The 17697-nt window shown below is 42.2% G+C and overlaps 1 protein-coding gene across 1 annotated transcript in view; it reads right to left on the bottom strand.

Moving 5' to 3' along the window:
• Positions 1-1146: 1146 nt before the first annotated feature.
• The window catches only part of tafa4b (TAFA chemokine like family member 4b), a 32042-nt gene continuing 15491 nt past the window's right edge, over positions 1147-17697 (bottom strand). Inside the window, exons 4-6 of the mRNA XM_084030458.1 lie at positions 13627-13782; positions 4194-4318; positions 1147-1880 (exon numbers count right to left, since the gene is read on the bottom strand). Coding sequence (XP_083886584.1) covers positions 1869-1880; positions 4194-4318; positions 13627-13782 — 293 coding nt within the window. The 3' untranslated portion in view covers positions 1147-1868. The remainder of the gene's footprint in view (positions 1881-4193; positions 4319-13626; positions 13783-17697) is intronic.

The following is a 17697-nucleotide window of genomic DNA, read 5'->3' as shown; positions in this document are numbered from 1 at the left end:
CCCTGGGCACACTGACCCAACACATTCACATATCAGAGAAGCAGACAGACGCAGTCTGAGAAAGACTTGCACTTGGATGTGCGTCTACCAGAGGAAAAAAGGGATCGGAAAGCATGAGAGCAAAAAGCAAGCCAACTGGTCCAAACGGCTGAGAAATAAAGATAAAATGGTGCATGAAAACTACTTTAACTGTGCCATCTATTACATGATATGCAACGTGGCAGAAAATAGAGAGATGGGGCACAAGAGGGGGACAGCCATGTTCAAAGAAAAGGCAAGTGTGAGAGGGAGAACGGACAGAGATAATTGAGAGATTTAAGGTGGTTGTTTGGGTTGCTACGCTTTTGTACTCAGTGCAGTAATGATCGAGCCCTGTGGGGAAAAAAAACATGTTTGCAAAGGGGTGAGCTGCCATTATCGAAGGCAATTATTTCAGTATATCTCACTGAAGCATTGATGTATTCTATGTGTGGAGGATTCTGGAGGCAATCAATGAGCAACGTGCACACACAAATATACTGTATCTCCCAATACAGGTCGTTAAACAGACCACGTTTCACACAACAGTTTTGTATTTACAGTTAAAATTACGAACCTGAACATTTAGTGAGAGAAAGATGAAAGCATTCCCAATAAAGTAGAATCACAACATAAAGACAACTCATCCTTCTTGTTTGAACACTTTATGGGCCTCCTTTTAACAGTTAACATAAGAGATGTCACAGACTGAATATAATAGATCAAAGATATATAACTTTGAAGGCTGAGCTTGGAAATGTTTCTGGGCAAAAATGCAAAGGACAGATAAATCACATTTTGCTTATTCATATTGTACCAAGATGTATGTGAGTGAGACTCAATAGTGAGAGCCGTATTTAACCAATTATTACTCAGGAATAATGGGGCATGTTGACACTTGAAGATAAAATTGAAGATTTTATATATATATATATATATATATATATATATATATATATATATATATATATATATATATATATATATTTTATATATATATTCTTCTGGAGCCGGCTGGAGCCGATCCCAGCTGTCATTGGGCGAAGGCAGGGTACACCCTGGACAGGTCGCCAGTATTTTATATATATATAATTTTCAATTTTATCTTCAAGTGTCAGACATTTCAAGTGTCAGACATTTTACAAAACACTCACCTTCAATTTTATGTGACATCCACAGCAAAAGATGAGAGATATCTAGAAAAACAAAAACATTTCCAAACGGTTTCATCTAGTGCAAATATCTTACATGAATTTTTAATATGTTTTTATGATCCTACACTGCAATTCCTAATTAGAACTGCAAAATGACTCCCGCAAAACAGTCTTCACAGTAGTGACTTGACCCACAAGAGCAATTTGATGCTAATTTGCTATTTGCTAGTGATGAGCAGCTACCTCTTTCATCATCTCTGCTGTCTCTACATATTGACAACAAGCCTGGACCGTGTCCAGCAGCACTCAAAGCACAGCTTTTAGTTCACATCTCACACTCATCCACAAATGCTTTGTTGAAATATATACTTTGAAATGTTTAATCTCTCTTCGAAATCAACCTTTTCTTGTTGTTGTTGATCAAACTACATTTTGTCCATTTTCGGAAAATAAGAGTCCATTTGTGTCCAGATTTACCCTGGGTGTCCATGATTGTAGTCCATTTGTCTACATGCTGCATGTAATCAAGTGTGCGTAGTTTGTGATGAATACATTTAATCCCATTGTTTTGTGATGGATGGCCAGACAGTGGTCCTTTCCTTCAGATTTTCCCCATCATACAGTCAATATGTGTGAGTCATCCATCCTTTCCACATAGAGAGCTCCAGGTTTCCTCGTGGCTCAGTAGCTCTGTTGCTATCGTGTGACCTAAAAACGAAACAAAGGCACAGATCAGACAAGAGGATCGGTGTCACAGAGACATGTAATTACACAGAGCGGCCAACTTCACACTCACTGAATGAATGTTTCCATTTGAAAGAGTGAATCAGGGGTCAGAGGAGAATGAATGAATCAAACCATTTCCACTCTATTTCAAGCTCTACGTCCTTCTTATTGTATTGAACATATTTGCTTGCGGTCTTAGCAGTTGACTGCTTGCAGCAACCTTTAATGTCTCAACTGCTATGCTGGATTTCACATGTTCTCGGAGCTGTAACAGTTGGTCCACACTTCGTGTTGAAGGCGTATTATTGGAGCTGTACAGCGATTGTTTCCATCAACAAATGTTTTCTTTGTCCTGAGAATGCTGCGAATGTTTTACCCGTGAAGCCACAGCTGTAAAATGGGACATGTGAAGATAGGTTTTATGGTGCAATGTCTTGATGTTCCTTGTTTAACGGTGTTCTGGTTCCCTCGGCAAAGGCAGCATTCTCCAGCACACCTACGCTGTGTGGGAGTGACGGAGATGGACAGATACAGCTCATCATGGCGAATGTGAGGCTGAGGTGGTGAAAGGAGGTCATGGCTAGAAAGAGAGGATAAAGGAGAGAGACACGGCGGGAGCAGGAGAGCAGGGCCGTGCGAGCGGTTGCCAGGGAATTGTTGTCTCATTGCAACCATCTTCAGTGACATCTGCCACCAAGTCGCCAAGTAACTGCTCCCGGCTCCCCAAGCACCTTGCAAATGAACAATTAATGTCCAGTGATGCAGTCAGACACTGGCTTCCCAGCTCAGCTCTCAGCTGATCGGCTATTCAGGGAGGGTGGGAGAGACAAAACAGAGAGAAGAAGAAGAAGAAGAAGAAGAAGAAGATGAAGAAGAAGAAGAAGAAGAACAACAACAACAAGAACAAGAACAAGAAGAAGACGAAGATGAAGAAGAAGAAGAAGAAGAAGAAGAAAAAGAGATGGCAGCATGCAACAGAATGAGGATAATTGCCCCTACCAGTCCCAGAGTTGGTGTTAGGCCCGGGGTCATTAATTCCACTGCCTGCGACTGAGCCCAGCAGTGCCTCTGTTCCTCAGTCTATCCCACTCACCAGTTTAATTATGACTCTTAATTGTAAAGCCTCTGTGGAAGGCCTCCGCCATAATGCATTCTAATGAATGCGACAGATGTTGTGCTGTTATGCCATCTCCCGAGCAATTACTCTTATGGCGCCTGCGCCGCTTCCCTCACAAATGTTTCTGTTTTTTTTTTTTATATATTTCACCTGTAAATACACTGCACCTGCTCCATCCCACGGCAAGCACTCTGGCCTGTACACACACAAACACACACATAAACACACACACACACACGCACACAAACACAAACACACACACACACACACACACACACACACACACACACACACACACACACACACACACACACACACACACACACACACACACACACACACACACACACCCTAGCCATCAGTCCCGCAAATTAACTTTCACACTTCAACAGCTTACAAAGGGCCATGAAGGACTCTCATTTAAATCAATTTATCTCATCTGAATAGCACAAGTTTACATGGCATCGCACAGTGGCTGTCTGGGGTACAGAGTGTACGGAGGTATTGTTCTCTCCATCAGTTGTTTGTTGTCACCCTTGCCCGAGGAGATACAGTTACAGCCGATTAACAAACAAGGCTCACTGGGGGGGCTCGCTTGTTGATTAGTTCTGTATCTGTTTCTTTGTAATTTCTTATTGATGTGTGAAATTAGTGCTTAAATTAGATTACACTCATTTGTGGGCACGTTGAAGATCCAAACAACCTTTGTTCACAAGATTATCTTTTATTTGCTTGCTAAGCACTTCTGAGTTCTTTCCTTTCATATAGAGTGTGAAAAACAGCAATAGGAGTCATCTAGTTGAAAGTGTGTTTACCTCGCACTAATTGACGCAAGGGAAAAAAACAACATAACTCAACTGAAGATCAAGGTCACTTCTAGCTACATCAAATATAAGTCGAGATGGAAGATGCTCTGTAGTACAATTGATTTCTTCTTTCTGGACATCATGTGTTATCAGGTTGTATGCTTTGTTGTTGCTTTCAAGTTAGAAGTTATCAAAGACTCTGCAATAATTGGAGTTGGCTAGATACACGCGTAGGTGAAGCCCAGAAAACAGCACAGGCAAAAATGAAAGGAAAAGAGCAACATGTGTAAGATGACGCATGCATGAGCAGACATAGGGAGAAAGATAGACGGGCATGCAAACAGGCCCACGATTGAACACACAGCCACTCACCTTGGTGGTTTTGACTTTGTTGCCGGTGCTGCAGGACCAGCCAGTCAGGTCTGGCAGGACCTTGCACTCCTCTCCGTCCATACACGGATGCATCTGGCACCACCACTTCTGGGCTACGATGGAGGCTGGAGCAGCAAATAGACGTTTAGAGGCAAAGACGGACAGCAGGTTACTAAATGAATTACTATGGTATGATTAGGACTACTGAATTAATGACAACAATCAATAACATCTAACAGAAACACTCCAACCGTTACATCCAGAATACCCCAGTAATACTGTACAGTTATAATTGTATTTATATCCATAATAATGGCAGTGCTTACACCATATTTCTACAATGTAAATGCCAGGAGCGCTGTCCGTGGTGCTGATCCTACAGCTGGGACTGCAGCAGGATTAGCACCACGGATAGCGCTTTTGACAAACACTGTGGTTCTGTTCAAGCCGCCAGCATCTCTGAGCAGCCGTGTGCTTTAGCATCTGTAATGCCATTAGTGCGAGGAGCTAAAATGTATAGCAGTTACCTTTTTTTTTCTTCATTTTGATCAGATTAATGTAATCCCTCAACATGGGATTTTAAAGCCTGTGTGAATTGACTATGTCTGGCACCCGCGGGAGACCAAAATGAAGGAACATAAAAGAGGGCAAACACGACACAAGACTTACTGTCATACCTAGGCTAGAAAATATTAATAAAACTCCTTAGACTATCCTGGATACAGCCCATCAGATGTGGCTACCCTGCACTGCTGCTGATGTTCCAACACAGCAGCCAGAGGGATAGGATACAGAGGTGAATACTTGTATTTTTACATTTGTGCAGATGCATGAGACAATTTCTGTAATTGAAACCAAATGACTGCTTATCGCCCAACTTCCCTTCTGCTTCTGTCATAATCAACAAAACACAAGTGAGCCAATATTAACAAAAAAAAATGTTAACAGAGAGAACAAACATAGGATTATGATAAAGCAATGCTGTCAATTATAAAATAGTCTTCCTTTGACTATTTGAGAGATACTGGCATAAAAGCCCACTCTGAAACTCATCTTTATATATCGAAAACACCACGTGAATATAGATGTTTTTTAAATTAACTAAAACCAAATTTCCCTATTTGTATTACACTTATTTACATAAAATGGAGTGGTGAGAACGTTTTCTCATGCCTTCACAGCTGACACTCAAATCTTTTATATCATCTGACCCACTGTCTAGACAGGAGACACCCAGACAGCTGAGAACACCCCCCCCCCCCCCCCTCTCGCCTCACTCACCATCCATCCATCCTCCTGTCTCTATTGTGGATGCAAGGAGGGATAAAAGAGTTTCTTCAACTTCATCAAACTGATGGATTGATGGTGTTTAGGAAGATATTTTGATCTCTAGTGAATATTGTTTCCAACAAAAGGGAAGACATCAGGTGGTATTGGCAGAAGAAAGGGCTTTTCAACTGCATAATGCCAAAGAACATGGACAAATCCTCTCAAGTCTTGAGAAGAAAACACTGTGTCTGAGAGAACGAGAGGGACGAGGGTAGGAAAGACAAGGCGTGTTCACCAAGAACAACATCTTTGTGTTGTGGAGATGAGCAATGAAGGGAAGTGACAGAGGCAGGGAGTGAGCGGTGGGGAGGAAAGAGGCTGTTTGAGGCTGACTATCGCCGAGTCCAACAGAGAAAGCAGCAGATTAAACAAATAGAACAGAGAGAAGGTGAGTAACGACCTGAAGCAGAGAGGAAAATAGGCAGCACAAATGCAACGGCAGAGACAGGAAGACATGGGGGGAGAAGCAGGAAGTCAACACGAAAGGAACTCACAGCTATCACGTGGCGTGATGTTGAACACACCGTTATGATGCATGAACTCAGTGGCAGTAAGCGGTTCTAAAAACCAATGGCTGTGTAATGCTCGTTAATGTGGCAATTATGGTGTCGACGACGGTGCTTTGCACTGCAAGAGTGTTATTTAGAGCTAATGGGCATGGCCTGTGAGGGCCATTATCGGGTTATCGTTCCCCACAACTTATCTCATGCTACACTGGGAAGGTGGGGCGGGTGTGACACACGAGCACCTGCCTGTCAAGTCAGAAAATGAAGCTGGTTCAAGGTCTGTAATGTCATGGGTAGATGTTGGACAGCGCTAACAGACAGGTCAACGATAAAAAAAAGGTTCCAGAGGGACTTAGTGTCTGCAGTAATTCATTCTGAGATCATCGCTGAGATCATGTTTTTCCGGGACCATGCAGAGTGGCTGTGCAGGGGCTGGTGGCGGGTGCTACGGGGTTCACCCCTGTGATGCCTTCAAGGGCAGCTACAGTACAGATGGCCTGCAAAAGTCTCTTTTTGCATGGCTGGTTCTGGATGCAAAGCATTTGACTCCCGCTATGTATATACATCTTGAATTCTACTTTAAAGGCGTAGGTCAACATTTTGGGAAATACACTTTTTTGGAGACCCAAGACTTAGATGAGAAGATGGATTCCACACTGTTCTGTAAATATGAAGCTACCAGCAGCAGCCGGTTAGCAGATAGAAACCCATCAGAGCCTAAAGCTAACTAATTGACACATTATTTAGTTTGTTCATTAGAAAAAATAGCGTAAAACTGACATTCTGTGGTTATGCAGGGATTATGTGTGAAACCACAAACATGTTTTTACACTTCAATATTTGAAAGACAACTATATATATATGTGTGTTCATTAATATTGATGAGCTGTAGAGGTGCTGCTAGGGTTACCTTTGAACAGTTTCCCACTGTTTCCAGTATTAATGCTAAGCTAACTATGCTAGCTTCACATTTCCTTTGCAGCCATGAGACTTCTTAGATCTTCTAATCTAACTCTCATCATGCATGGTTCCCCAAATGTTCCATCTATTCATCTGTCAATTTACTGCTTCATCTCACTCACACTGTCAAGACTCATATACACAAGTTGTTAATTATTCATTTACTTGAAAAGCATTATTAGCTCAGTTACCTTTACAATGATTTATATTGACGTCTTAATGCTTAAAAAAGAACACAAATAATTTCTTTCTTGAAATAGAAAGAGGAAGCATACTCTCTAGATAAAATGTGTAAAAGTACTTCTCGGCCAACCTAATTGCCTCAGTCTCATGAAGTTTCTCCATTTCTATTCACAAAAGGTGCATTATGCTAATTAAAACAGGCATGCATACATTTCATCACAGTTACTATCAGCTCATTACAATGGAATCTGCACTAAAAATGGCTCCCTTTTAAGTTCTTTCACAAACTTTCAGCGCGGGATCATCTGAGGGCAAACGTCTAGACAGGGCTTTGCTTAAGGTGCAGGTGATTAGGCAACACCGGGGACTGAGGCTGTGTTATTCCCCAGGTTCTCGCCTAGTCTCTGGGTTCTCTAAACAAGGTTTCATGCTACGAGGCTGCCTAGAGCTCCGTCTCTCCTCCTGCCAGTCACGTCAGTCTAAGGCACGCCTGATGAATGTCACTCCTCATTACGACTGTTGTGGCTGCGGCTTTTCACTTTTTGTTGGCAGCATGAGCATCCGTCCCAACACACCCTCTGTTCATAAATCCCCCGTGATGTCGCCTGGATTGTCATTGTAATGTTTGTGACATCAAGTGGACAAAGTTGAAATTGCAGGTTCCTCATATCCAGTTTATTCCTCACCACGATGTCATGTTGAGACCAAATACAAGTCTGCGTGCTAAACTGCTGTCACATTGTGTGTCTTTTAATAGTCGAATTCCAATCAACACTTTGAGAATGCATGACATGTTACACCTCTGCAGGTTTTTAACAAGTGCTTTTTGACACTTGAAGGCCCTGCCTCTGCAAGCACAAATCACACTCTATTCTCCTAAATACAAAAAAAAAAACAGATGAACTCAAACGGGTATATCTCACAGTATGTTATTGATAATTTTTCAGTGAATATACATAATTAATTTTGAGAACACGAGAAAATGAACTTTTGTCATGTAATTTAATTCGCCACCAACTATACGAGGTCAAAGGGTCTTCCTATACCTTTAACCTTTTCATGTTAAGTCACATGATGAAGAATAATAGATTAGCCCTTGATATAAGAACCAAAAAAAAACCATTTCACAGACTACATATCCCATTGTTTGATGTAAGGCAGGGCATACTAATACAATATGTGCACTCAGGCGTATGTCTGCTAGAGTGGCCATTAATACTTCACGAAGGCGCCGCCTGAACTTACTCTAAGGAGGAGCAACGCAAACTGCAATAGGGAGTTTACTTTTACTTTGCATGCGCCCGTTGTGGTTTGTGTGTGTACATGTATGCTGTCCCTACTGTGCAGTAAGTGTCAGGCGTAAAAGCGCAATCACAAGCAGTCCTGTGCCCTTGCTCCACGGTCATTACTATTTAAAGGGAATATGATGTAGCTACACACACACACACACACACACACACACACACACACACACACACACACACACACACACACACACACACACACACACACAAACGCAAACACAAACACAAAGTTGGGGCTGGACCCAGAGGTATGGATACCCTCAGGCATTGTAACTGTTCCACTCAGTGATCCTGGAGTGCAGAAGCAGTCAGAGAGAGGCATCCATCTCTTTCCACAATGATTTACTAACACACTGTATCTCTGCTGCCAGGGCTCCCACAGACATGCCAGCACACCCAGGTATGCATGACGAGAAAACACAAGCGGAAAGCGGGGCGGAAAAACTGTCAGTAAAACATACGCATGGATCAGTTGCACACCGCTGGAATAGATGGGCAAAATGACAAAAGCGTGAAGTCACAGAGAAGATGTTATAGCAAACAGCAGCAGGGTGACGTGTGCTGAAACGCTAAAACAGATTCCTTTGCCAAGGAATGAAACATAGTTCGTCTGTCGCAGAGTTCAGCAAATAACACACCAAACAAAATCCGCTCATCCATTGCTTTTATAAGGTGTTTCTCCACCAGCGAACACACTGCGGAGGCCACAGGTAGCAGCTACAACGTTGCAGACGAAAGCATAGAGGTTCATTTAATGTGACATGTTGTCAAAGGTGAAACGACCAAGCGCGTACAAAGTGCTTCCATTCAGCCCTGCATGCACAGCCACGGTCTCCAGCTACAACATTATCAAAGGGGTCATTCCTAATAATGAGCACCTCTACATTTTTGTACGATAATGACTTTTGCAATAGGAGTGTATTTTCAACCCGTGCAAAATATTGGGCAACAACTAAGCAGGCATACTTTATCTGAGTATAGTTTTCTTTTTGCACAGATTTACATTCATTCCCCAGAGGTTCACGCAAGCCCAGGCTATAACCGACGTAGTCCTTACCAGTGTGAGCTCAACTTTATTTAGCAGAACCCCAACTGAGACAAAAACATTTGAATTATCCTGAATGCTAGCGCAGAAAAAAAAAAAACAGTGAGAGCATTATGTCTGCATCCAGTCAAAATATTTTTTCTCAAACTTGTATCTCCGAATACAAACTGTAGAAGATGCATTTCTCCTGTAATCTTAAAGACAGAATTTGGGCTGGTATGATAATTATGAATTACAACATCTAACATGATAGCAACAAGCACATACATCAGATCAATTTATCATATTATTATTATATGTAATATTCAAACAGAAGCCTTCATCTTAATTACCCTGTATTTGTGTCAATTAAGGGTCTACCATCCATCCATCCATCCATCCATCTCTCGCCACTAATTCTTATAGAAAATAAAAACAAAATGAGGGGTGTTTCATAATTTCAAATCATGGAAAGGAATATTGTGAGAGATGGAGTTCACTTGAAATAAGTTAGTCTCACAGTAATGGGCCCCACCGAGCAGCAGCCAGTAATGGGACTCGCTGCCATTTACTCCTCTTTCAGCCGGCATCAATAATGTAACTCCATTTACACTGTGACTTTTCTACAAAGGCAGCTACTGAGAGCAGTTTGTCTCTTTCCATCAGCGCTCAAGCCTAAAAGGTGAGAGAAGCATGCATGGACGTGTGTGTGTGTGAGTGCGCGTGTGCGTGGGAGCGGGAGCGTGCACGGGTGTGTGTTTGTGTGTGTTAGACAGTGTTGGATGAGGTGAGATCTTTTGTACCTGTGAACTCAAGGTCAAGCATGACTCATGAGATAAGTGCTGCTGAGCACTGGATTTTGGAAGTGAGAGGTGCTGAGACTCGGCGGTGAGATGTGAATAGGAAATTAGAAAACCTCATGACTGGTGTGATGAAGGAACTGAGCTGTTTGTGTGAGATTGTGGGGGAGAAAGAGGAAAAAGTGATTGAGACCCTCAAAAATAATTAATCACAGAATTACTTTTTATAACCGTCGGTCTATTAGCCTCGCAGCATCAGTATCATTCCTTCATCTTAGCAAACCACACCAAGTTTTTGAGGAGAAATTAACACAAAAGCAAAGCATCAGGCGATGTCTCTTCTGAAAGGTTAGCAAAGCTTCACGTGATTCCTTATTTATCCCAAGTTTCATTACAAAGCCAATCATCATTGCTATGGTTGCCTGATTTTATCATTACCAAGCAATTGTTCCCCATCTAGGAACTCATCAAAGAGGTTAAACAACAAATCTGTTTTTTTTTATTGGGTGAAAATAGTGCTGAAATGAATAGATGGTGTGTTTGTGACTCAGTCATTTGAATGGGAAAAGCACCGTCTACTGGCCGCATGCAAGAACAGCAGCACACTAGATGGAGGCGGTGACTCCGGCGCCACAGCGTATGGATAGTCAGCATTACTAAATATGAAGGTGCTTGAATGCTTTAGAGCAGGGCATGATTCACACTGAAACACAAACGCTCGCTACACATTTCATTTGAAAGGGAAACAATGACTCAAAGAAGCAGAAGTGAACGTGAAGATGAAAAAGAAATGAAAAACAAGAATAAAAATGAATGAAAATAAATCAATTGTTGTGCTTTGTGTCCTGGAGACCCTGGACCCTTGTACTTCTAAAATATTGTTTTATAAGCTTTGATATTTCATGAGGAGAACTGCTTATGAACCTGATTAAGTGTTAATGAAATGCTTCGGGTAATGATGGGTTACATTTGTTTGGGGTCGCAGAGGCCCGGGCTGTAAGATACGGTTAAATACGATATATTTTATATTCTCACTTTTTATTCAGCACTACCTCTCCCAAATCCCAAATAAGTTTGGATTTCTGTTTAAGTTTTATAACAGTTTGCTCAATGAGTTCTAATAAGGAGTTATAACAATACTTTACGGTTACTGGTTCCCAGAAGGGGCTGTGGGACCACCACTTTCAACAAAACAGTTAAATCATTACCTAAACTGTTCCTCAAGTAAAATAACCCATTTGTTTTGATTTGGTAAGATAAATACGTTTGATTTCTTCTTGTTACTGTGCTTTATGCACTCTGCCAAATAGAAGCTAATAAACTGAAGTTCGGGCTGAATGAGGTGTCTTTTTGTTTTGTTTATTTCCTTCTTGATAATTAGCATATCATTGATTTACTGCATTAGTGTGGTAATGTGCTGATCCTCAATAAACAAACCAAAAAAATCAGCCACGCTGACGAAGTTGCACTCTAAGAAAATGCATCACTTACATGGTTGTGCAAGTCTCTCTTTGTGTTTATCACTCGTCGGTTCTGTGTGAGTGTGGATTCAGCGTCCGACCCCTGCCTGACCTTAACAGTTTGAATAACCCTGAGCGGTTCGGAGATGGTCCTGCTCACATATGAAACAACTATGTGCTATGCTCTGGTGGGGGACTAATACAGCGTGATAGGATGGAGTTGGCCGAGTGTGTGTCCGTGATCTCTGAGGATGATAGGGGTCAGTGACACTGCTTGTTTCTTGCTGGGCAGCGACTCGCAGAGCGGACCGACGGGTGGGAGGAAGTTCTATGAAAATGACCCCGCAGCTTTCATCTGTCATCACTACACACACACTAACACACACATCAGCTAACACAAATACCGTATAGATGCTTGCTGTGTGTGTGAGCAGAAATCCACGGATAATGTATTTCCTCTATATTTTACTGACAACATACTGATTTGATGTCATTTCTTTTACTCATAAATGTGCCACTGCTTGCAAATGTTATGTTATTCTGTATTATTCTCTGTTTGGATCCCCGCCTCGTTGTCTTCCTGGGTTCAAGACTTGTTATGTCTCGACATATAAAAGAGATCAGGAGAAAATACCGTCTCCATCCCCATCTGCTGTCGACTAAAATGCCCCGTCTGGAGATGAAATGGAATGCTGTACCAAATAAAATCAGGCCCTTTAAACTGCAGTTTAAATTTCCAGTCTTGAGGCCGAGGCGGTCTAGGCCGACAGCTGTCGTATATTTGCTTCTCCTTTAACACAGCACTGGGGAATAAGGAGGCACTGGTGGGCTTCCATTACCTGCATTAGTGGCTTTAACCTTTCATGTTACATGATCTCCTTGGGACGTGATGAACCATAAAGTGTTGGACTAGAAGGACAGACAGGTTTACGTCATCCACTGAAAAGCATACGACTTAACTCCTTTTTAAAAGTGCGTGTGTGTACCATGGTCCACATTTAGCCACGGTCTCAAATTATGAATTTTTCTTATCGCTAAGACAACGCTTAACTGTTTCCGTGTTCATATTCTCCCCGTCTCACCTCTTTACTGTGTGGCTCTGCTGAGAAGGACACAAAAGGGCAGGTGTTGTTTTTCCGTCGGCTTCTCATGCCATCAACCACCTTTAAAAGATTAAGACTGTTTGTGCTAGAAGAAGAGCAGTGTCCACTTCTTTTGTGCCATAATAAAACACATTTCCATGCAGGAATCTAACCGGGCAGCAATTTCAAATATAAAGTGCAACCTATTCATGATTTGTTTTAGGTGAGATGATTCATGTAGCAAATTTAATCATGCAAGATGATTAGACATTTTTTTTGCCTCTTTGACCCTGTGGATTCAGCAGCGTGTCGATCATTACAAAAATATGTTGTGCAAAGCAATGTCCAAACGAACAAAACATCATGTTCGTTAAGGTTCCCCAATATGTACGATGGAATTATCCTGCTAGAGAATGTTTGGGAAAAGTAAATAAAATCTTTGATTTAATGAACACAATCTCGAAAATCAGAGCATTTTGGGTTTAAATATGTTTCATCATGTAGCTTTAATGAAGTGTTGGAACAGAAAATACAGTATATTTCACACAGTGTGGAAATTTAACGTTGCTACTTAAGAGGTAAATTCAAGCTGCAGTTCAAGTAGTTGGTGCAGCAGCTGAGCAGAACCTCCTTCAAAATACCCAAAGCTTGAAATGGTGCTTGAAAAAGAAACGGTCTTCTTGTGTGGATATATTTGCACGTTTGGGAAACGGATTGTGGGGCTGCAGATATAAGATGTCACAGGGATAGAAGAGTATTTAATATAATAGGAATATTTGCTTTACCTTCCACACAGGAGGGTCTGGCTCTGGTGGTGCCGGCGACCTGCCCAGGGAAACAGGAGCACTTGACGGTTTGGGAGCGCTCCTCGATCTTATTCTTATTACAGCAGCGATGGTTCGCCACCACCTCACACGTCCCCTGCTTCACCTGGTATGAGACTGAGACATATATATATATATATATAGAGAGAGAGAGAGAGAGAGAGAGAGAGAAAGCAGTGATGCAGATTATTTGCTAGAAATTCATAGTTTTAAGAGGGCTTATTGGTGTTGTGACAGTTTATTGCTGTAAAAAAACTAATTTGGGTTTAAATTCAAATTTGTGCCGCAAATAACAATCAAAAAAACACCACGGCACTTTCTCTGAGGATTAAACACATCTGGTGAATTATTTACTTTTGTATAAACTCCTCAATTTATTCCAGCCTCATACTCTTTGATTCATAAGTAAACACTCTTTAGTGATGATTTGCTTTTATCCTCAGTGCGGTGCCCTCATTAACTTAATTAGTGTCATATTGTGTAGGGGGGGAAAGAAATGTTTAAAAAATGATCATTTCTTTTGACTCCTTTCAGGCATAATAAACCACTTGATCTAAGCAAAGAGCAGACATCGTGGGTTCTGGCCGTCACTGCGTGTCTTAGTATATAATCTCCCATGATTATCTTCACACCTCCCTGGGGACCTCGGTCTGGATAATTATCACATTCTCTTGACAGTAACGGGAGAAAAGGGCCCGCAAAGCTGTCTGACCAAACCTGTCTTCCTGCGTGTGCGTGTGGAAGATACTGAAACAACATACGTTGAGGAGGTGTGTGTGTCGACACCTTCACATCATTTTTGAAGTACGCTCTGTTCACATACAATACAACACCGTGAGGACGCTCTGAGGAAAATGTGTGAATAGGCTTAAGTTGTATTGCTCATGTTTAGAAGTGTGTGTACTGTTACATTTCACTCAGCACATTAAACCTGTGAATCTCTAAGGGAGAGGGCTTTGTGGCCACCTGAAGGGAAAAGGCGCCGACCACAAATGTGTGGAGGGGGGGAGGGGGGGGGGGGAGGTGTTTAGTAAATCTAATCTTTGCTTATGGCTTCTGAACAGATTCCAGCCGCCTTATCTTCCCTCTCAAAGCTTGTTGTGCACTCCTGAGAGTCTCTGGCACCGCTTCCTGAGCACAGCAAACCCTGCTGGCGACATTACTACCTATAAGCCTCTTTACAGCCCCAGAAAACCCTCGGTTATACTGTACCATAAGCCCAGATTTCATTTATGTACGTGACTTTACCCAGACTCCCAAACTTTTCATGCTCAGCTGAATGAGCTTTGCGGCTAGACACAAAAGTGCACACACACACACACACAGCGGCAAACACACATCGCAGTGCACCCAAAGCGCGCACACACTCTGTCGAGGGTTCCATTTCTGCAGGCCATGGCCCCTCTCATCCTTTCTGATTTAAAGTTTGTTTGTTCTCCTCTCCAGAGAGCCCCATCAATGATCCCAGGCTCTCTGAGGGCGCCCCTCTGCTATCATCCCTCCACTTTCATTTCCCTCACTCCTCTGTCTCAGGCTCTCCTGAGGCTGTAGCAGCTGCCGGATTATCACCACACACACACAACACACACACAACACACACACACACACACACAACACACACACACACACACAGCGTGCCGATAGAAATCTAAAATCTAATAAAATTGAACCAAACTCAATGAGGCGAGAACTATCAGCGTGGCCGTAATTAGAACTGTAATAATCACAATTATACACAGAGTGATAATGTAAAAAAAAAAAAACTGAGTCTATTTCAAACACAATCAAATTACCTTTGTTTTAATCAGACTTGTGTCCTCATTATTATTAATCTGTACTGAAATGAATTCAGCTGCTGGTTCAGAGCGGTTTCTGTGTAGGACTGCTGCACCTGCTGCCCCCATCCTCAGAGAGAGGCAGCTTATTGGTGATAAAGAAAGCAAGACAGGGGAGGAGGAGAAGTGGTGTCACAGGCAGCAGAAAGAGATGAGGTCAGGAGGGTCACAGGTCTCCTCTCTTTATTGCCTGCATCCGAACAGAAACAGTTCTGTTTGTGTTTCAGAACTGTGAGGTTTGAGGATGTGTGTGAGCAACAGAAGGGTAACCCACCTGAACCTATATGTTCACACTGTATATCTGTCAGGCTTGGTATGCTAATTTACATCTTAATGATGTGATTATGGTATAAATTCAGGCCGGAGTGAACTGTGTATGAGGTTGACAGGTTGGAGGGCCTCTGTTGGGTCGTCATGTGTTTTTTACATTGATGGTAATTTGAACTATTATTAACTGGAATACAATCCTGAGGAAATATGATGTGGCTCTTTTTTTCAGTAACGTTTATATCAGTCTGAAGATTCCAGATTCCAGACATGATCATTAACTGAAGGTGCATCTTAAAGCCCCAACAAATTATAACTTTCCTCAAAAAAAGTTAAAAATCAGATCCTATCTTGAAATATTGATTTCTTTAACCTCAAAACTGAATATACTGTATATTATTTATATTAAGCCTGTTTGGTTTGTGGTTTTGGTCTCAGAATCGGGAGAAAAGTCAAAGTACTTCGGTCAAGTGATGAGTTGGCAACATTCCTATTTGGTGTCAGAAAAACATGAGTAAAGACCAACCATGGTGGGGAAGTAATACAATTCTTAGCTGCATTGGTGTTAAGCATCAATGGCATCCTGACCTTCATTGCATTGACTTTTTCTTGCTTTTTGCAGAGAATATAAAAAGACAGAAAAAGAAAAGTTAGATACATTAACATGTTCATGGATTTACTGTATGTCTAAACGCTATTTGTGTGGGTTTGTTTCCAAACGGAAATGCAAATGTTTGAAGGAGCAGCATTAATATGAATTACACCCTTGAGCATCCACGCTACGTAACAAATCAATAGAGGTAAGAGCCAGATGGAGTTAGAGGCCAAAATCTATATAACGTGGGAGAAATTAACTCAAAATCACTCACTACTGAAGGCACATTCTCACATTTCTGGAGAAAACATTTTTAAAGATATAGGTGTTAGATTTAATACTGCAAATGTGAGGAGAACTTGGATGTTATACATCAACATTTGATCTTCTGCAGTGAAATGATGCCGATACGTGAGCTTTCAGAAGATGAAGTTGGACCGAGTCTGAATGGAAATAGTACAAAACCAGGACAGATCCCAAACATCGGGAAAGTGGTCCTGAGTGCAGTTTCAAGTACTGCAGGTTAAACTCTCTGTAGTCTGTACTCACAGCGCTGCCGCCTCTCACAACTCATCTGCTTAAGATTTATGTGTTGAGCACCAAGCCTCCGGCGATACACACAACAACAGTGTATCTAATGTCTCAGTGTTGCCTTTAAACCTTTCTCTTATGGCCATCTCAACGTAATAGAGCCCAGCGCACGCCGAGATGAAAAGACTTCTCAAGCATGGCTAAATGCTTTTATTCCTGCAGCAGGCGAAGGAGGGGGGGGGGGGGGGGGGGGGGGGGGGGCTTGGCAACAGTAGCTGGGCAGCCAACAAACCAAGCTACCTTGAACTGATGGGTTAGCCAGGCGATTGATGTATTCTGACAGACACGGGCCAGCAGGAGCATCGTTCAATCTATCAAAAAGCTGCGTCTTTCCACCGTCGATACCTGACAAGCATGTCCACGGCTGTGAAAGGCCAGACAGCTAGCAAATCTGTCGGAGGCGGCAGAGTCAATGCGGAGGGGGCATACTGTATGTCGCCGTTGGTGGGTCTCAGGAGAGCGAGATTACAGTGATCACTTGTGTGGAACAAGGTGGGAAATCATGTCTGACATCTTCACACGTCCTCTCGACTACAAATCAACCGAAATTACACTCGCTGAAACTCCGATTTCAAAACAACCTTTATCCTTTTCTTTCTTCATTTGCCCTCTTTGACCTCCACGTCCCTCACTTCCTCACCCTGGTCCTACGCAATCCATCAGTCCTGCTGACGTTATCAGTGTTTAACAGGCCCATAGGCTGTATGCTGATTATCATGACAGGTCTCTGGTACGGCCTAGTAC

This window comes from Eutrigla gurnardus (assembly GCF_963514095.1).
Source record: "Eutrigla gurnardus genome assembly, chromosome: 2".
NCBI lineage: Eukaryota > Metazoa > Chordata > Actinopteri > Perciformes > Triglidae > Eutrigla > Eutrigla gurnardus.
This window is presented reverse-complemented; position numbering and strand designations above follow the sequence as displayed.